Source organism: Labrus bergylta, chromosome 19 (assembly GCF_963930695.1).
Source record: "Labrus bergylta chromosome 19, fLabBer1.1, whole genome shotgun sequence".
NCBI classification, from domain to species: Eukaryota; Metazoa; Chordata; class Actinopteri; order Labriformes; family Labridae; genus Labrus; species Labrus bergylta.
In genome coordinates, this window is record NC_089213.1 from 21,579,466 (window position 1) to 21,601,752 (window position 22,287).

A 22,287-nucleotide genomic window follows, 5' to 3' on the forward strand; every position below is an offset into this window, starting at 1 on the left:
TCTTCTGCAAATCTCCATACATGCAATTATCCTAAAATTACTCAGCCCAGAAACATGCTCAAATTAGCTGGAGTGAAACCGAGTGTGTGTGCATGCTTCATCTGGGCTGCATGTTTTGCATGGGCGTGGATTATTATTTTTTTTTTGCACGTGTTTGTTCTTTTTAGGGGCCCAGCCTGACATTATTTACAGCTCCATCCATGCTGGTTCACAGTCACGGGGCACAAAAGAGAGGCAGCTCTCCGTCGGATATGGGTGCCCCACTCCCGGCAGGCACCAGGCATCTCCATCACACTTTAACTACGGCTGGCATTGTCTGCAGACCCGCAGAGTAAAAGGCCACACACAGGTTTTATTGAGAAGCCCACACACACCAACTTAAAAAAAGGTTTTACGGCAGAGAAACTTTTCCCAGCAGGCACGGGGATTTACTTTTTTAACTCGCATGTGGACTATCAGCAAGCCGGGAAAATTCCAACACTGGACCGGGCCTTGAACACCTCACTCTCGCCTGAGAGTTACAACTTTTCAAAGGCAGTGCTTTCTCCCATGCTGCTGCCCTCTGAATGTGACCCAGATGTGTCATCAGAGTGTCTCTCTTAAGCTTACAAACGGCTCTAATAAAATACTTTTTGGATAATGCTGTATAAGACGTTTACTTTTGCATGGGCTTTTCCCTCTTCCCAAGAAAATCTCTGATTTCTGCTGTCTCAGATTGCAACAAGAGGATAAGGAGCCAGACCACAGGATGGAGGTGGACTCAACCTGCCCTCCCTCCCTCCTTTCCCCTGCCTGTCTGTCTTTCTCACTGTCAGACTGACTCCCCACTGTCTGCAGTGGTTTTCTCCCCCCCCTTTGGCCTTGACAACTGAATCATATAATGTGAAAAGAACAAGGATCAGGCTAAGCATCTGCCTTAAAAAAAAAAAAAAAGAATCTTGAAAGTGGATCAGACAGGCGGGCTGCACTATTTTGTTTTTGTCTTTTTTATACTTTCACCACGTTGCTCAGAAAGAAGATGTCTTTCAGGAGATGCAACATGAAATCAAAAAGCTAGATAAACAAACAAACATGGACTGTAAATGACAGCTGCTGTCTTCTTTTTCTCCATGTAGCAGTAGGCAGAATGTAGGCCTGTTAGCTTCATAGAGTTCCCTTTCACTCAACTATCCCGGCCTAAGGCCACACTCTGGTACCGAGCTCAAAGACGACAGCATAACAGACCACACTCAAACCCACTTCTAATGACTCTGATGTTGTGTAAAGGAGAGGCACAGTGGAATAAGGCAGTGCCTTTACACGACTAAAATAGATCTGCTGGAATGAGGAAAAGAATGGTCTCGGCTTTTGATTGTATGCCTGGCATGTACGTTTATAATCCAGCAAACAAGATGTGGATGAGCACAGCAGGAAAAAAAAAAAGCTGCACGTACACATGAATGAGTTCTAAATCATCTCCACCAATAAAAGAGATCTGTTCTAATCCACCCTCTGAGGACTAAATCAGCTTTTAGTATGTATGACCTGATGGGGTAAAGGAGCCAAATGCTAATAACTGAGGTGGCTCTTCCTCTTGTCCACATGGATCAAATACTGAGAGGTCAAAGTTTTAACCTACAGCTACCATGACTGAGCAATGGCATGTTGACTCATCCGATGCACGATCCCAGCTAGTAAGCAGGACAAAAATACACAGAAATACACACTACTACACAAGAGGCACGTGCTCTCAGAAGCCCTCTGGTCGTGGTGCGAGAGTGGCCAGATGTGCTTACAGCAGCACACAGACAGAGAGGAACACAGCAGAGACTGTGCTTTTATACAGTATAATGGCTCCTTTTGTTTGGAGTTTTCATAGGAAGATATGAATCTGTTTAATTATGAGACAATGATATGTAATGTAATAAAATGTCTGTGATAGCAATCTGATCCCAAAACACACGTTTGTGTTTTGGCACAGATGAACCGTTTTTATCTTAATCACTGTGCAACCAATCCAGTTCTTTATAAGCCTAAAACATGTTTCTGCTTGAAGTTTCATTTATTCAGTTGTGAGAAATTCTGTTTATTTGATGGATAGCCCATCGACATGAACCATCTTGTTTTTGAGAGGGGTCCAGGGTCTTATTAAGTCACTATACAAGAACCTGAAACCTTATAGATAAATGATCACAATCACAGAGATACACAGATTTTACATTTTAGAAAAAATAATGTCTTTGGTTTCTGCTGATACAGTAAGATGTGACAATGGTGTGAAAAAAAGTGGAACCAGTGTGCCCCTTATAAGAATACTACAGTACTATGGATGACCTCACAGGACAAATTGCAGAAAAAAAAGAAGAGTTGGCATGAAATAATAAACTACAGCCAGTACATTTGGAACAAATTTGTTATTGAAAGTAAGAGTCTCAGAACTCTACGAGTACAACATCAGTTTTGCAGATATTAGATGTCTGTTTGCAATTGTATTCTTTTATGAGAGGAAATAAGATGGTATGACAATTGAAGCGAAAGCAGATAAAAACAAGCCGTCTCCATTTGAACATTTTGACTGAAACCCTTTTAGACGCTGGAGTATCGCCATGGCAGCAGCTTCTGTTTCACAGACTGTCATGGCACCATGTTACTTTATTTTGTCTTCTGTGATCTCTTTGGTTTTGATTCATTTATTTATTTATTAAATTAAAAGGGCAGACTGAATCAATCAGAATCAAATTCCACTGGGGTGCCGGTAGCCTATTGGTTGGTGAGTCTGCTCCATGTATGGAGTCTACAGTACTTAAAGCAATCGGCTCAGGTTCGAATCTGACCTGTTGCTTCTTTCCCGCATGACATTCTGCTACTCTCCCTATCCGTGATTTCAGACTCTATCCACTGTCCTATCTCTTAATAAAGAGTTCAAGACAGTGTGACCTTACTGTTGGAGAGGTCATGTCAGGTGTGTTAAGAAATGTTTTCCCATCATCAGTGTGTTCTGATGTCTCTAAATGCACTAAATACATTGTTGTTATGAAAACTGCATCCTCTTTCCAAAACGGTGCTTTTTTCATACTGTGTTTTTTTCCAAGATTTTGAAGTATTTATTTAAAAAAACTGAATCCACATTATAATCTTCTGCATTGTGTTTCCCTCAGCACATGTGAAAAGACATGTCTGGATGCTTCCAGTTTACAGAAGCACCTTAGGGTGATGACTAAAAACATTGAAACACATAATGAACTTTTGCTCACAAAGTTGCCTCAGGTTTACCTGTGCTCCTCCCTGAAGAGTCGTGGGAGTAACCAACACCTCTCTTTGCACAGCCTGCCAAACTTTGTTCTGTAAACACATATATTTTTAACTAATGCAAAAAAGGAAAATGAAAAAGAGTCAAATGTGGAAAGTAGACAAAAAGTGCACACAGTCTGAGTAGCATGTAACATAATAATGTTGGCATTTGTTTGAACTCCAGTCGACTGCATGAATCAAGCTGTTGAGAAACACCACTGGCCTGTTCGTCAGCTTTCACTGGAGTTTTTATTTCTGCGTTGATTCCTGGTGCTACATCTCTCTTTAGCTTGGCTGATGTGGATATCTTAGCCCTCCAGTTTTCATAGGTGTGGAACCACCAAACTCAACATGCCAGATACGAAGCCTCGCCAGCTCGACCTTGGCCTACCTCGTGTGTTCTATTTATTTAAACTTTTAGCCCTGTGCCAAACAGGGGTCTCTTCTCCATGTTGAAAGTTTAGTCTGTGTGCAGGCCACTGGCACTGTCTACAAAAACAACTCTATTTTCCCTTTAAAAAAAAATAAAAAAAATAAAAAGAAATCGAGCTTCGGAATCCAAGCCCGTGTTTTGCTTGGATCTCGTTTTTTGTCCGTTATTAGGTAAAACTTACAGCAGATTCAATGTGCATTGCCTTATTTAAACCCTACTATTCCTCCACTTTGCTTACACTATCAAGATTGCTTAAGACATCACTTTATGGGAAATGAGTAGCTATGTATGTATGCAACAACACCTGAAAGACTGTATCAAACTTTAACTGTCTCATATCCTTTTTAACACATTAACTCACAGGTCCCAATCTACTTCAGAAATATTGTTTATGGGAAAAAGACAAGCTAACTATCTGTATTGAGAAACATTTACAATGTTTTATTTCATTTTATTACAGTAAAACACGCTTGTGAAATGCGGAAAACCAAGAACTAAAAAGGTCTGCGTTATCACGGCCTGAAATAACTCTTCCAGCACTAGCAGTGTTCTTCTTATCTACAACCTCATTTGCATCATTTTGCACACAAATGGGGATATGTATGATCAGTTACTACTTCCACAAGCTACACAAACCTTTGACAAAATGTCACAATGTCAACATTTCTCTGGAAATTTGTAACCAATATGCATTTAACTGGAAACTAAACGACATGGACCAACATGTAAAAACCATCGGTCCAACACACACGACTGAAGGACTACAATCACACGCCCACACATTGAAAAAAGGACAAGGAGTCCAACTGCGCTCAACTCCTCTGTGCTCTTAAACCTTTTGATGCGTCCCACTTCTTCCCATCATTGGCTCGCCCATCCCCCTCCTGTTTGTGTCTGCATAAGAAATGTAGAAGTGTCCCAGTACAAAACTTCCCTGTGCAGAGTCTACCCTCCCCCCCCAAAAACCAGCACCATCTACAAACTGGTATTTGTCCTCAGTAGTTTTGACAGTGTTTGCAGAACACCTCTTGTAAAGCTTTATATAAAATAGCAGAGGTTGCATGAGTTTGAGTATTGTTAAAGAATTAAAGAGGAAAAGGTGGATTACCCTTCACAACAAGTTATGTAGTTTGTAAGTTACAAATGACATTGGATTTCTTACATTTAGTAAAAACTGTCTCTACGCCTACTTCTTGTGCCTTTTTAAAAATCTACTTTGTAAAGTAAGACAGGACACATTTTAAACACTGCAGAGCACACAAGTCCCCCAATGTTGTTTACATAGCAGTCACTCAATAACCGACATAGTTATTCATCCCACTAAACATGCCTGCACTGCTCTGTGGTGCATGACTAGTCCTGTCTCATCTACTGTGTGTATGTAAATCATTATGTTACAATCAGACTGCATGTGGTTTCAGTCATTATGGAAACAATTAACAAGGATTTTTTTTTCTCATTTTCAGTGTTATATTGCTCTATAAGATTGATTACTGAGATTAAATATTTTGGATGGATGGAGCACTTTGAAGTCAGCTTTAGGAATCAATAAAGTTCAAGATTAAATCAGAATCAGAAATACTTTATTAATCCCAGGGGAGGGTATAGGCTAATAACTTAAAGTGACTGTGACTGTGAGCCCCCCCCCCACCCCACACACACACAGAGCAACAGGTATCATCAGCAGGCCGATTGTTGTTTGTATCAGCTGTCAACTGCTTGCACGTGCTCAAAATGAACAGACCAACAATGAAAACTTAAGCCCCGGAAGGGGGGGGGGGGGGGGGTGTCAGGTAGATAAAAGAGAGGCGCACACACACGTAATAACACCAATTGTTACATGGACAAAAGACACACGGGCGATCTTGCAGAGGTCACCTTTAAACGGTTAACTTCTATGTATCATGTAGCCTTGAGCTTGAGGGTGTTGAATGGCTTGCTCTAACAGGCAGCTTTTCTATTCAAAGGGAATGTTTTATACACTGTCACAACTTTTTACTGCATCTGACATGATCCTTTAACACTTTTTGATATAACAGTGAGACTGAAGGAGACATAAGAACAGTGTTGACGTCTTGAACTCATATCCATTTAAAAGACCTTGACACATTTCTGAACGTCTCTGCTCTGACTGAAGTATGACTCACAGTGTGTGAAGGCTTTCATCTCTGGTGGTCTGCTGTGCTGACCGGGACAGAAGTGAATACACAGTGACCTGTATACTTACAGGCTGGTACGGAGTGATACGGTCATTACCACACACACACTTTATCGTGCATGTATTGTACTGATCGCAGGGCAGCTCTTCTGAGACATGAGGTACTCATACAGTCACACACACACACACTACTCTTTGTCTAGTGACTAACAATAGGCCGCAGTGAGGCTTAAGATGCTCGGACTGCCTCAGCATCAGTCACAACAGTGCACATTCCCCTGCAGCTCATCACCCTGTCAGCGCTGTGTTTACACCACACAAAAAAAAGAAGAGACAGGCTCCTGTGTAAGAGCCACCACATCTTTACTGCACTTTATTATTCTGTTTGGATAAGTGTGTCAGAAAGGGAAAGTGAGACAAAAATAATCTAATTTAAGAGAAAAAGACAAAGTCAATTATCCTACACTATGCATCTGTAACCTTAACTGTATACGACCTTTGCATCTCACACCAATACACGAAGAATTTGTCTAAGGACTGAATTATGACATGTTATACAAAGACTTTACATTAAAAAACAGAAGATAAAATGGTCTGGCACGAAACTTCTTGCAAGTTTGAAGCAAGTTTGAAGCCGATGAAATGTGTCAGAATCACGGAGCCTTACCATCTTTTTGCGAAATAATGTTTTTTCAAGCTTCATAAAATAGATGAAGGGAGTTACTTTGCCTAAAGAAAGAACAGTTAAGACGTTCAACATTTTCCCTTTTTGTTCACTAAAGGAGGAGGGGGTTCATAAAAAGATCTTGGAGAGAAATTCAGTTCTGTTTTTGCAAAGCACAAACAGGAATTGAATACGTGTTTCAAAAGTTCCAAACAAAGTTGGTTGATATGAAATCCAAACTTTCATTTTGACATTGATCATCTCTGGCAGACGTCCTTCTACAACAGCTTAATTCGTCTCTATCCATATGAGCTCCGAGACACTGAGTCACACTCTGAAGGAGACCTTTTAACATCCAGTCCGTTTCTTGATTAACATTTGCAACAAGATCATTTCCCGCACTGTGGCTTTGCTTTTGTATTTCATCTATTAAACGACAATTAAAACAATTCTGTGGAGTGCACATGTTCATTACACAATCGAGCGAGGGACATTCCAAGAAGGATTGTGGGTTTGAATAGATGTGAATGGCGATGGATTCATTGGTATGCTTGCTGGCTGCCAGGCAGACAGGCAAGACCCACTCCAGAGTTTGGATCAATGAGAGAAAGTTGGCAAGAGAGAGAGAGAGAGAGAGAGAGAGAGAGAGAGAGTGACGAGGACTTGTTCCCATTCAGGGTCCCGTAATGTTGTCTTTTGAACAAATAAGTACACACACACACATGCACACACAAACGGAGGGCTCAGTAAGGAGTCTCTCTTTCATGCAGATCTTTTGTCTCGCAGTAATGTCTGGTATGCCGGGATACAGGCTTTGCTCAATGACCTGATTTCTATTGGGTTGCAGAGGCACCGGCCTGTGAGTGTGTGTGCGTGCGGGTCTGTGTGTGTTTTGTTTGTGTGTGTGTGTGTGTGTGTGATCATCTGCCTGCGAGCCCTTCCTTTGGATAAGACACAGGACTTAGCCGGGCAGACAGACAGCCACAGACTGAGACTGATCCAGCCAATAACTGGAAAAGGAAACACACAAACACACACACAAATACACACACAAATACACGCAGAAAGCTCGCATGAAGTAAACAAAACGGACTTGAGTTCCCCAGTGGGAGGAAAGGGATGATTGGGTGAGGAAATATTCTGTGGGTATACTTCATTCTAGTCAGCAAAATGCTTGCAGCCCAAGGCCAAGTTGTTGCAAAAGATGACTGCTTTATAGGTTTACCAGTTGAAGAATATTTAAAAACCAATATTCATCAAACATAAATCTATTCTCTCGTGTTTGAGAGACATTTTATGGATTCTGTTTTTGTATCTATCCCGCTTTCTTGGCCCATGCAGCTCACTAATGAATCTGCTTCTGCTTGAGGTTTCTGCCTGTTTAAAGGAAGTTTTTTCTTCAACATTATTGCAAAGTGCTTGCTCAGTGGTGGATTAATGCTGAGTGTCTTTAAAGTATATTAGAAAGAGTATAGTCTAGACCTGCTCTAAATGTGAAGTGTCAATAAATAACTTTTATTTTTTTCAAATTCTGAGCTATGAAATTAAAAAAAGTGTATGGATTGACTTCTGAGAAAAAAACTACATCATGTTCAAAAAAATGCAGCAAAGGAAGCCAATCTGTCTTTAATGTTTTTCAGACATCCTACCTTGTCTCTGTATGAAGATCCTCAGCAGCGGATGAGCCGTCGATACCGCCTTGCAGAAGTTGTCGTCGTTGTTGATCGGCAGCAAATCACCATGAATGTCAGCGTAGCCGATCATCACCTCCATGTTGGCGATGCGGTGAATGTGCAGGATGAGCTTGTAAAACTCCTCAAACTTGCCAGGCTTGACCCGGTCAACAGAGAACCGGCGAAATTCAGCCCCATACTGTAAAAGAAAGATCACAAGAGAGAGAGGCCGTTAAAAAAAAAAAAAAGGGACAGTCACTTTGACATCCAAACAGGAAAAAGGAAAACCAGGATGTCAGACCTCATGCACTTATCTGAACCATCTGCCTGGCACACATAAACTAACAAAGCTGTGGTCTTGACCCTGTTTTAAATTTGGCACAAGGGAAGCTGTTTCTAAGCACAATAAATTCTTAATTTGCTGCAACCCTTAGCACAACTGGTTTGCACAAAGTCAAAGCAGTATCGCTTTTCAAATATTTGCTTAATACACTCTCTTAGACAAATGCCAAAACAAGAGCTCCAAACAAACACACTAACAGTTTAACATGTCATGCTTCTCTAAATTACTTTGGTTTTATGCTTAAAAATTGAATTTCTTTGGTGTTTTGACTGAAGAATTGATAAAATAAGACAGCTGTTTGCCTAGGCTCATGTGTAGAAAACTAAAATATTTTAAAATGAAAGTTTCTGTTTGACCTTTGCTTATGAGTTTCCTGTATTTATACCGTGTAATATTCTATTATTGTATTTTTTTATTTAACTGATGTAAATATGTTTGATTTTTAACTTCTATTTTCATTTTTAATAATTATATTCCTGTTTTCTTGAGCTGCTGTAACGCAAAAATTTCCCCCATGGGGGATCAAAACAGTTTATCTTTATCTGTAGTGTTTGAAAGCAGAGGTTAAACATCTATACTCTAAAATACCTCCTAACCAGATAAAGATGAATGCTGTTATGAGATTAGTCTTTAGAGAAAACAGTATTTCATACTGCAAATGCAGTGTATTTAAAGAAATAGAAGACATGTTTTGAATGTATAAACTGGCCTATAGTAATAAGATGATGAACACCACAGTCAGGCCTTTAACTGGGAAGCTAAAGCTAGCTGCAGATAGCTTCAAATAGGACAACAGGAAACAGTGAACTAGCTAGCTTGGCACTTCTCACAAGGGCCACGAAACCTGCCTGGAAGCACCTCTGAAGCTAACCAACCATCACATTATAATATCTTGTTTATTTAATGCTCACAGCACCCTAGCTACTTGGCTGTTTTCTCCTGTTTATAATCTTCATGCTAAACTAAAGCTAACCAGCTGCTGCCAACCATTGACATGGCCTATCCCTTGTTGAACAAAGTATAACATAGTTCAGTATCAGTCATGAGGATGAGCAAATTCAACCAAAGGAATGTCTGGTTATTTTTTAGCTTTAGGATGACTTTGTTAGCTTTGACAGACATAAGCTAGCGTTCCATATAACTAGTTAGTGGCCGTGCCTTCATGTGTTGTATAGTATAGAGACTATTTTGAAGTGAATACATGTCTGAAATGTTTAACTATCCCTTTATTGCATGGGTCTGTTGTTGTTTATGAGGCTCACTAAATTAACAAGAGGAGATGTGGCTAATCACCTTAGCTAAAACAAAAATGAAGCTGCTTTATGCTAAACTAAGCGAGATGACCTCATCAATACAAAAAGGTGTAGCCTATATTGCACATCACATACAGTCTAACTTTAACCAATTAAAACAGGAAACGGGGAAGAGGGTTGCTGTACAATAGAACAATACAGGTATGACTAAGCTTCTTTTCACTAAATAAATGACAGTGGCAGGCAGCTCCACCTCCCACCCACCGTTTACGCACAAGAGCACAGATTTGAACCATTGTGGTGGGGCTTGCCCAGCTAGGTCACCAAACCACCAATGAGATCAAGTCTGAGGGTCACTGTGGGGTCATCATGTGACTCACAGACAAGAATGGACTTGAGAGAGAGATACAACTGAGGCATAAAAAAAAACACCCATAAACCACAACAACAGACAATCACAGTAGCAGCTCTGGTGTTTAAATCACAGCGGTAATTTGAAGACTAAGGTGTTTTTTTTGTTAGTGTAATCATCAGCTCACAGTGGAGGGAATCTGACAACAGAGGAGATGAGATGATGATCATGGAGAAAGAGAAAGAGGTGGGAAGGGGGAGGAAAAGTGCTGACAGAATAGTAGTATAGGCTACTGACAGGAAGGCAAAAGGGAAGATCGGGGGATACATTAAACAACTCTGCAATTAGAAGATGACATGTGAATTTAAGAGGAGGCGTGTTGGGAGAACAGCGGGGTTGCCAGGCAGGCGTGTGGTCTGTTGGCAAATTTCCTTCAGGCAAACTGAGACTCAACCATTAACCTGCATTTCTACAGGGTGACACTCCACTTGCATGAATGCTAATAAAAGTCAATCTACATCTTGAGATGACACAAGAAGTCGACAGACAGGTTTGTTAGTATTCAGTAGGTGTACTTAACATTTTGTTAAAGTGAAACTCACACACAAAAATGTCTGTGATTAACACAGAAAGACTTCAACGCGTATGTAACTCTTCACATATTCACTCTTCTGCATATCAGAGAGCACAGTCATGCCTTCCAATCTCAATGTTCTCTCTGCGACGCTCTTCCTGATCAGTCTGAAAAATCCGTTTTTTGCAAGTACTCGGCCCTCTGGTAGGAACAAGTCTGAACACGGTTTGATTAATCATGTGCCTCAGCACTGAAAAAAAACAAAAAACCAAGAATATATCAGTACAAACGTGACATCACTTGTCCTTCTGGCCTATCAGGGCAGAGCGATGTCAACAGGCCGAAACATGTCAGGAGAACTCTGACACACTGGAGGAAAAGTAAGATAACTGACTTCTGTCTTTCACATACACTGGGTTTGTTTTGAATCTCTGAAAGTCAGAGACACCTCAGGAATAAAGAAACATGCAACGCGATGTACAGAATGACGCTTGAAAATGGATCAGGCCTCGAACTGAAATACCTTAATGCTAGGATAAATTAAAAGTATAAGGGGAAAGGGAGAAATCCAAAAATCCTTTCCATCCCCCTCCGTCCTTCCAAACTCTTTCCTACCCTGATAAGAGATTTAAGCGAGTGAAACCAGCTCCTTGCCAAGGCTCCCTGACAGGCCGCCAGACACCTCCAGTGTTATCCCTGATAAGCTTATCAATGGAACAGTTTCCCCTGAGAAAACCAAACGTGAACCATGAGAACCACGGCTCACAAGGACCCCAAACAACTAACTTTACAGAACACAAACATACCAGTATCTGCCCAAGGCAATCCAGTAAATATGGACGCATAAATTCCATCACAATCCAGTGAATTTAGAAGCTTAAGTTCCATAACAATTTGATAAAGTTTTCTCGAGGACAAACGTATTATTATTATTATTATTTTATTTTTTTACAGACTTTGGGGATTATTTCTTAAAAGGTAAACGATCATTTAACGCTTGATGGAAGAGCTTTGAACTAAGCAGCTATAGCCATGTGTGTAAAGATTTTTAGTCGTCCATATCCAAATGTATCTTAAAATGTTACATGAGGCGTAAGACATCTGGACCAATGCTAACATTCTGCTAGCTTCGACTATCATTAAACTTCTGCTAGCAGCACACTGTTGTTGTTTGTCATCCTTACATAAAAATACCTGAAACTAGTCCTCCCTGTTACTTTTAAACAATAGTTACATGTACTAGTGGTCGCCATGGTATTTTGTTATTGCTGTGTAGGTTGCTGTTTTGGAGAAAAAGAAACAATTCAATTTATTTAGGTAGTTATAAAAGGTCATTCAGATTTATGAGTATCAAAATGTATGGATATTATATTGTTTGTATGTAAAACGGAAAATCAAGTCTGATCTGAAGTTTGAAGACGATTTTGTGTGAACGGCCATTTTTTTTCAAGTCTCTTCTGTACTAGCTTTCATTCTATCAGAGGAGCTGGTCTGGCTGTTTGTCTACGTTGGTTTTGTGATATTGTAATGTGTATAAGTGAGGATGACGGTATGTGTGCTGGACCCCAGGAGGAATAGCCAATGTGTATGCTGCTGCTAATGGGGGATCCTAAAGAAAGAAAGATCATTTGGCCTCATTAAATTAGACTGTAGACTCCATTGATGTGACATCAGCCGCAACTTCTCTCTTCCAAGTTTGAAAACCAAATTTTGAAATCGGAATCCTAAGATTATTCATAGCCTACTTTTGTCACTGGGAACACACTACGAGCAGGATAGTGGGTGCTGAAAATTCTTAATTGATGCTTTCACACATACAAAAAGAGAGACTCAACAGTCCTGCAGGAACCTGCTTGATAAGAGTATTTTATTCAAATGTGCTTAACTGTCATCCTGGTTCATTTAAAACAGAACGTTTTAAATGTGGTTGCGGCCAGCACGTTTGTCATTTAGAAGACAGCGACCGGTGTGACAAACTGGTCACAAACCAAAACAGAAGCAGAACAAAAAGGACGTCACACGAGTGATGCATTCTGTCCGATCCAAAAAGGGAAACCTGGTGAGTCAGCTCTGCAGTGATGACGCTGATAAAAACCTGCCCGTTCCAGCCACGCAGCTTCTGGGCTCATCAAGTCCCAACCACAAACAATCTCTGCAAGCCACAAAGACCACCCTACTCCTCTTTCTGTTGAAGAAGTAAACACTAAATCCACCCTGGCTCAAACAAAAAACACAGCTTTGTAATGATGCAGCATGCCCACCCTGGAATAGATAATGTACCCTTGTTTTCTTTTCACCCACAGTCCCAGTGGATTTGATGCCTGTCACAGCATTCCCAAGGTCACCAACAACAACACCCTGCTGAAACCTGGTTACAGAATGAGTCACCTGCTCGTGCATCTCAATCTGACCGCTCACCTTTGACTCAGGTGCTCATCCTTCATGTATGTGCTCACACTCATGTGTGCTGGCATGTGTGAACTCATACGTATAAATACCAGTCTGCATTGTCTTCCTGGTAATGGAATTCAGAGAAAAAATGTTGCTGACAAGAAGTCCTTGAAAGGATTTGGCAAATCAAAAATAGATCAGTGTTTGCTGACTTTGTGTCAGGGTTGGGCACAGTGCGATGTTCCTTTCTCATGTGATTTCTAATATAAACACACATGACAAGAAGTGACTGAACCAAAATATCATAAACAGGACTTTTCTTTGACCAAAAACTATTTGGTTAGCTCTTGTCAAAGTAGACACTAATGCAGTTATGCAGGTTTGTTCCCTGAAGTTTGACATTCTTGACTGCGAATTCTCTTCTTCCAATTCTCTATTACAAGACCCTGAAGCAGGCACATAACTGTGTTCATTTACTTGCTGGTTAACTTCATTTTTGCAGCTATTAGCCGACACTGTGAGGCTCAGGCTCTTGCTAACTACTCAAAACAATGCGTGGGATGAAACTATGTAGCAGTAGATCCGTAGAGACTTAACAAATGTTGCAAAAACATCCGACTTCTCTCAGATAAAACCTTCTCATTGTAACAAATGCGAAAGAGGAGTTGAGGAACAAATCAATTTCCCCCCCATTAGCTGAGCAGAAAGAGACGGGGATAGAGTCCTCTCAGGAGAAGCTGCATGGTCGGAAGGGAAGAAGCAGATAATCCCTGCAAATGACTAAAACGTGTTAGGAACTGGTGCGTTCAGGTGTTGTTTCACGATGAAGAGTCGAGAGGAGACATTGTGTCTGGTTTGTTGCAGACAGTTTGTCGGAACAACTCCAGCTCAGTTACGGGGTCGACCATGTGAACTCTCTTTTTTTTTTTTCTCCTAATGTTCATTTATGATATTACACATTACAACCACAAACACTCACCTTGCTTTTCACTTCCACCGCGTTACAATCCGCATTTCGTAGAGGTTGCGATCTGGTAAAGCTCCGATTCATTTTGTTTTTAAGTTGCAGTTTAAAAAAAAAAAAAAAAAAAAAAAAAAAAAGTTCAGCCGCCTTTGCCCGCAGAAAGAGGGGCTCTCTGGTCCCCCGGGTTTACGGTAGGAAATCCTCCCGATTCGTGTCCAGTAGAGAAATGTCTGCTTTCTTTCGTTTATTTCACCTCCTGCTGTTGTTTTCTTCAATATGTTCCTCCAGACAGACTAGGGGACTTCACAGGAGAAGAAGCGGTGAGCAGCTCGCCGCGTTGACTTAAGAGTGTGAGTTAAGTTTTGAAATGACATCAGCCCTCCTAAAAAAATGGGATCCTATGGGGCGTTCACTTACTGCTCGTATTCCCCAGCTTCCTCAGTAAGGACTTCATTGTAGCCCAAGTGTTGCAGGTCAGAGTTGACAATTACACTGTTAAAAATGATACAGTTGATGAAACAGTCTCATAAAGTTATAGACCTGACAATCGGATTTACTGTTTGCGATGAACATGGTTGTAGGCTTTAATATGACTACAAATTATCATAATGAAAAAATATATTTTCATTAACGGTGAAGCTCACTCGCAAATGTTGACTAGGCGATTAAACGAAATAAATCTTGAATCCTATCCTATATTTATTTCGTGTGTGTGTGTGTGTGTGTGTGTGTGTGTGTGTGTGTGTGTGTGTGTGTGTGTGTGTGTGTGTGTGTGTGTGTGTGTGTGTGTGTGTGTGTGTGTGTGTGTCCTGTCGGTTGAAACGCTTCACTTCTGAACTTAATGTTTCCGACAGTCCCTAAACGCAGCACAAGAACATTGGTCCTCCAGCACGCTAGAGGACGCATTTCCAACTTTTCAGTTAATGGACAGAAAAGTTCTAAAAATGTCACAAAGTGTTCATTGGAAGTAAGTAGAAGAAAAGGATACCATTTACTTTAAAGTATTTTAAATTTATCTTGAAACATTAGAACACACATTTGTTCAGGAGCATCAAGCAAGCTGTCAGATCTGAGGTTGTGTAGGCCTATACTTTCTGTAATCGTGAATTAAATATGAGGAATTAAATATTCTTACAGGACACAGACATGACCAAATATAATCTGTGTTATTGTTTTTTTCTGTCTACAGAAACAGCTCATGGAGATCATTCAGGCATGGCAGGACAACTGATGCATGCTCTGTGAAGTATAAGGACAAAAGCCTCATTTCCTAAAGTCTCCTCATTGTTTTTAATCATAAGGACCAAAAACATACCAACACAGTAAAAGGGACATGGAAATTGTTCTGTCCGGATCACAAACACGTCCCTCTGTGTATAAAGAAATACCATTACAAATAATGTGAAGGTGACAGCTCACTGTTAGTTTATTGTATCCTATATCAACATCAGTATCATAACATGGATAAACATGAAATCACAGCAGTTTATTATTATTATTTTTGGCTCATGTCTGCAAACGGAAACAGCTTTACCTTATACATTACTGTCTGCTGTAACTTAATGAGCCATAATTAAGTTTACTGTGAGGCAGCATACCACGACTTTCTTGTAAAGCTTTTAAAATGGTAACCCCTGACAACACATTTTCAGAAGTTTCACTTTTAAAAAGCACCCCTCTACCTTTACTTTCTGACTATCCATCATATGTACCACAGTTACACTTAACTTATCCTTACAAAAACATTCATTATAAATGTTGTGCTACTCAACCCTGTCCCAAAAAGTATGCATCATCTGTTTTAGGAAACTTAATATTAATTAATTAATTAATTAATTAATTAAAAGAAGGATTTGAAAACGCTGGGTGATGAGTTTCCCTGACTGCTGTCTTGCTTTACAACATTCCTGAGGCCTCTGAAGCTGCCTGTGTTCAACAGCTGTGGTCTGCAGAGCCCCCAGTAGCTGTAAATGTTGCTTGTTTACTCTCTACAGGAATGTGTTGACCAGTTTCAAACCCACACTGTCAGGTGTTGGTTTCACTGAAGCTTTTCCCTCAAGGTTTCCTTTGTGGTTGTGTATTTTTAGTTCTGATACATCTTGATCCATGTTTTACATCCAGTAACTGTTGCAGGTTTTAGGTTTTATTCTAATGAAAATTGACTCAAATGTAATGTTTTGTAATCTTGTAAGTGTTCAATTGCTGCTGATGATTATGAGATGACATGAAATGAATATGGCTTCCAGAAATGGAGCTTGTATAAAAAAAACTCCATGATTGCACTTTCTATGGGATGTGTTTCATTTTTATTGCTTACTGGGATGAAATATTAGATAATGTAGTTATTTATTTAAATTAAATTGTTTTTGCATCATGCATGATGAATTGCAAGCAACATTTAGGGTTGTAAGATGATAAAGTAATTCTAAATAAATAACTAAAATGAATAAAATGAATAAAATGAATAAAATGAATAAAATGGTGAAAACACAATACATCTTACATGTTGAGTGTAATTAGCTATGGTCCATGTTAAATGGCTCCATCTCAGGGCCAATATCAGGCACTGCACTTGTTTCCCCTCAGCACAATAAATGTGTTCAAGTCTTTTTTTTTTCTAGTACAAAATGATTAAGAGGTGCCTAATCCATCTATCTCTTTTTTTCGCCTATATAGCCAGCAAAATCTCATCAAAATATTTCAATGCACTTAGAAATGATAAACTAATATAATAACAATAGAAATACAAACATTCAAAAACACAATTTCAACAAAAGGTGACTCCAATTTTAAGTTTATGTTAAGTCAAATTCAAGATAAAACAAGGGGTTTACATGATATAAGGATCAGGTTCACAAAGCCTGGTCAATACTTTATTTATCATGACTTAAATTTGTTTAGAATAAATCTGAAGAGAGTGATTGTTGGTAATACACCACAACTTGTCCATTAAATCAATAATGTGTCATTTTGATAATCTCTACTGACATATACTGTTTTTGTCGAAGGTAATAATAAGAAATGCCACATATTCTGTGTATGTTTTTAAGGATTTATGAACATTGTTACAGCCAGAGTGAAATAATATTGCACGTGAAAATCACATTTCTCCTCACTATAGACATAATATACTCTCCCCTGTAAATATGAAGGACACAGAAACTGAAATTGTACCAGAGTATAAGTATCTTGCACAATAATTGACAACAAACTGACATGGAACACCAACACAAATGCAAGGTATGCAAAGGCTCAACAGCGCCTCTATTTTTTGAGGAAACTAAGAAATTTGAATGTTGAAAGCACTATGCTGATTTACAAGACTTTTATTGAAAGTGTGCTGACCTTTTGTATTCAGTGTTGGGGAGGAGCATTGTCCTTACAAAATAAGAACAAACTGGACAAGGTTGTTAAACTAGGCTGTAAGATAACTGGGAAGCAAATGTACAGCATTTCTTTCCAGACAGACCTGTACACACTGAATTTAGCCATCAAGATCACAGCTGACCCTCTGCACCCCCTTTGGTCAGAGTATGAACTCTTGAATTTAGGGCGCAGGTACAGAATGCCCAGGATAAGGACTAAAAGAGGCATTACATCCTTTGTACCGCGCAGTATTCAGCTGCTTAATAAGCTCTGATTATACAGGACGAACTCGGCACTCTGCACTTTATTTAACTTGCTGAAATCCCTCATTGAATCATGTGATGCTTTAGTGTGTTTTTATGTCTTTTTATGTGCTGTCCTGTAAATGTTTGTTTGTATTGTGTTTTTTTTTGCTCTCTGTGCAAGGCAATTTCCCCTAGGGGCAATAAAGGTTTCATTCATTCAATACTCCATATGACCAGCAGAGGTCAGCACATGCCCACATAAAGCAACTTTGATAGAAACTCTTTTTGCTCAGGGCTTTGTCAGGCACTGAGGATGCTGACAAAACAATGACAAATCTAATGTCTTCACATCAACTTAATTTGGAGAGTCAAATGCAACATCATTTAATATTGTGGAATTGCAACATGCACACACAGCAGAAGAGAAACACAAACTTATCATCCAAAACAGGGCTTTGGATTGAATGCAGCTTGCAAAAAAAAGAAGTAAAAAAAAAAAAAAAGAGTTGATTCAGAGAAAGGGCAGCTCATTTCTTGTCTCGAGAAAAACATGTTTCCCCCCCTAAAACCAATGCAAAGAAGGAAGATGTGAGGTATGGGAAAAGGGGGCCTAATTTTCTAAACGAGGGATTGAAAGGTGGAAAAAAAAAGAAATGAAGGAAGATTTCTTTTCACAATACTTTATTGATATTGACATAATACTACTTATTTTATTAGACATGTTACTTAGACTCAAATTGACAAAGTTATTCTCAGACTTGTGCAGCTTGTAATCCTACAAGCTCTTCATCTGTTTGCTATTTAACTCACATGAGTTAAGCTTGTTTTGAAAAGGCACTGATTCAGTATAAGAAGTTATATAGAAGTTTTATTTTGACATGTGGTAAAATAACAATGCAAGCAAGTAGAGATGGAAAATGAAGGGCAAGGGTGATGATGAAATGGGAAACAATTATAAAGAAGGAGACTGAATGAAAAAAAGAAAGGGAAAAGGGAGGGGAAAAAGAGGACGAGCTGAGTCATTGCATTCAGACTGCAACTTTATACCTATTGCAGTATGTGGTTTTAATCCAGTTCCATATGTCTGATTTCAGGTGGTCCCCTGGTGGTAATACGAGGAGGAGATTACAGCGAGATGAAAAGATACTGGCAGTAATCCATCCTCTGTGCACAGACTGAGAAACATGCGGAGCTGGTTATGAGAGGGTACTGAGACGGCAGCAGTGCCAGCCTGAAGTCAGAAAGGCCTCTGACTCAACCCTCCGCTCTGTTCTGCTCCACTCGCTCTCTGATTAAAGAGAAACAAGGACACACACACATATATACTGCCTTTATATGCATCCTGGGGTGATCTCAGCAGCCCGGGTTTATTGAACAGACATAGTGGTTGTGTTCAAACATAAGCAGGGTGACAGCCTTTCCTACGGATCACACTGAGTCATGACACACCACCAGACTCTCCCGTCGTGTCCTCTGACTCGTCAACTAGATTAGATGAAATTAAATACAGGCGTAGGGGTGGGTTCAAAAAATGGAAAAGAAACACTTTTGGCTGCTTCCATCACTTAGTCTTTACCTCCTGCTGTGTAGTTGTCATGTGTATACGTCAGTATGAGACAGAGGGAAGGAGGAGGTGGAAACAAAGGTACAGCAGGATGTTTAGAGAGGGAGGAGGAGGTAGAGACAGACAGTGAAGAGAACATGCTGGGTGAGACTCTCTCTGTTAAGATGATGATTTTACTTTACTTTACTGATCCCTGCAAGGGAAAATTTCTGTTTGTTCACTCTGTAAGTCATGCAACACACACATAAGCTGAAATATACACATGCACAAACAGGACATGCACTAATGGAGAGATGCCAGGGTGAGGGAGCTGCTGGGCTGATGGGGGAGGGGGGGCGGGGAATCAGGGCCTTGCTCAAGGGCACCTTGGCAGTGCTCAGGGACCTATCCAGACCAACTTCCAGATTTGGTCCACCCCAGGACTTGAACCAGTGACCCTCTGGTTCCCAGCCCAAGTCCCTACAGACTGAGATACTGCCGCCCTGTAACAGGGGTGGCTTGGCTAAGTGCTGTTGACCACACATCTGCTCCCATTAGGAAGGAAAAAAGGAAATTATCTACAGGATCTGTTCTTGTTCTGCTGGTCCTTGTCTGAAGAACTCAGTATAAACACACCGTATGTGGTCGGTAAATTATCTCCCCCCTTTGAAGACTTACCTCTTTGGAGATTGACTTTACACATCACACCTGGTGAATGTTTGCAAGTTAGATACAAAAAACCCCCTTCAAAACATAAACAGCATTTTAATAAATATAACAGAGCTCAATTCATAAGAACCACATAGAATACTTAAAAAAGGGACAATTATCCATAAAACACAGAATAAAGCAGATTTCAGGATATGTGAATACGACACAGAGCAAGAGGGGCATTAAGTGGTGAGCAGGGTCTTAACAAGCCACATCTAAAAAAGGCTGAACTCCCCCCAGTCTTTTCTAAAAAAATGTTAATGCAATAAAAACTGACTATAAACAGCAAAGGAAGGGGTTTGTTTTTCATTTCTATCACATTTGAAGCCACCATTTCATTCTTCACTTGTGGTTCCTATAATTGTTTTACACATGTGTTTTTGGGATAATAGCAACAACCCTTTTCATTTTCTTTGGTACCCACACTCAAAGGGTCACAGTCTTGATTGAGTTTAATACAGTGGTCTCGGCCCTGTCAGCTTTGAGTCAAAGTAAATATGTCTGCTTGGTCGCAAAGATGTCTTGTTTAGAATGCTGTGTCCTAGCAAAATGGTAAAAGGAAATGAAAAAAACAAAAACATTTTAATGAAATCTAGGAGGAGGCAATGAAACAATCAAAAGGCAGTTAAAGGAACAAGAGCATCATTTCATTGTTATCTTGTTTTAGCAATTCAATCAAACCACTGAATTTAATTTAAGAGTTGGGAATCTAGCACCACCCCCCTCCCCATTTAATTTTGCTGGTGACTCTCAAGGCAAAATTAGTTTTATTCTTCCCTTTAAGAGCAAACCTTTGCAGTCACCTTATGTAACATAACCTGCGGTGTACCACAAGGTTCAGTTTTAGGTCTGCTTAAATTTACTGTTTTAGTTTTGTCACTTGAATCACCTGATTATGAACCTGTTTATCCCATGTATTTTTTGGTTATTGATCGACCATGTTAATGTCTTTTTTTCTTTCATATTTTTGTAAGTTTTCTACAGCCACTGATACATTTCAAATTATCTTAAGTTTGATACACAATCTTGACTGATCAGTATGAAATACATCCACCCACAACGACCAAACCTACACAGACATGTATCACAGACAATGCCGCCACCTGAGGGTGCCATTGGTACACCGTTAACTGCTGATGAACACAAGCTCAGGCATGTACACAGAAGTGTGAAATCGCTGCTTTCACTCACCATCTCTCTTTCTCATAATACACACACACACGCACACACACACACACACACACACACACACACACACACACACACAGAGACACACACACTTACATTCAGGTATACATTTACACACAATGTCACCCTGCTTGGTTTCAGTCCCTTAGTTGCTTCTCGTTCATATCTAACTGTAATTTGGAATCTTTTGATGTGTAAAGCAGCAAAGACCTGCAGCCTAATCTGGACTTTGTCACCGTTTGAGGAATCAACAAAGTCTGCAGACCAGTGGAAGAATTAAAGGTGTGTATGGTAATAGTGCATTTTTTTTGAAGGTTGTCAAAAAATCTTTACTAGTGACCCAGCAGTTTCCTCTCTCACCGAGTATCACACTGTTTCTTTTCTGCTACGACACACAGTTTCTACAGTTTCCTGGGAACCCCTGGCTGATTCAGCAATGGTTCTCTCTAATTCCCCTGCTGATAGACAAACACTCCCATCATCCTCCCAACACTCTTGTCCATTCGTTGCAGCGCCGTGCAATTTGGAGCACACTCCTGCTTTCATTTCTTCTCCCTCCAGTATGAAAACATCAGCCATCTGGTCCAGGGGTGGAAGGTCAAATCTCAGGCTGGTAATGAGGATGGCGTCGCAAGGGGGATAAAGGAGGTGTGTGTGTGTGTGTGTGTGTCTGCTTCCTGAGTGAGCATTAAACATTAACGAGTCAGCTCTGCAAGTCTGGAGAGAAGAGAGTGGAGACAAGAAGAGGGAAGCAGACAGCACATGGACAAAGTCATTTCAGAGAAAGGAGGAGAGAAAACGTGCAGGTAGACACATGAATGCACACACACACACACAAACACGTGCACACAGGTAGACGAATGCACAAGAAAGAAGGATTGCATGTGGATAAACTCCTTTCTGCCGATCTCTCCTCAAAAAGCTTTTCCTCTTGTTTATTGACTCAGCCTTCTGACATTCAGTACATCAATAGGTCTGGTCGATGAGAAGGAAAAAGGCACAGAGGCTAGTGCTGTGGCTGAGGTATCTGTGCGTGTGTGTGTGTGTGTTTTTGTGTATGCATGCTCACCTATACCATTTCTTCCACTCAGCCCATTTCATCCAACACATCCTGTAATTTGTTCCAGTTATTTTCCACCATGACTGTCCATAATTTCCA

General features: G+C 40.1%; 1 protein-coding gene across 1 annotated transcript in view; it reads right to left on the reverse strand.

Moving 5' to 3' along the window:
* Positions 1-14,437, reverse strand: part of pard6gb (par-6 family cell polarity regulator gamma b) — a 32,632-nt gene extending 18,195 nt beyond the window's left edge. The window contains exons 1-2 of the mRNA XM_020634725.3: positions 14,091-14,437; positions 8,175-8,397 (exon numbers count right to left, since the gene is read on the reverse strand). Of these exons, the coding sequence (XP_020490381.1) occupies positions 8,175-8,397; positions 14,091-14,162 (295 nt within the window). The 5' untranslated portion in view covers positions 14,163-14,437. The remainder of the gene's footprint in view (positions 1-8,174; positions 8,398-14,090) is intronic.
* Between the last annotated feature and the right edge of the window lie 7,850 nt (positions 14,438-22,287).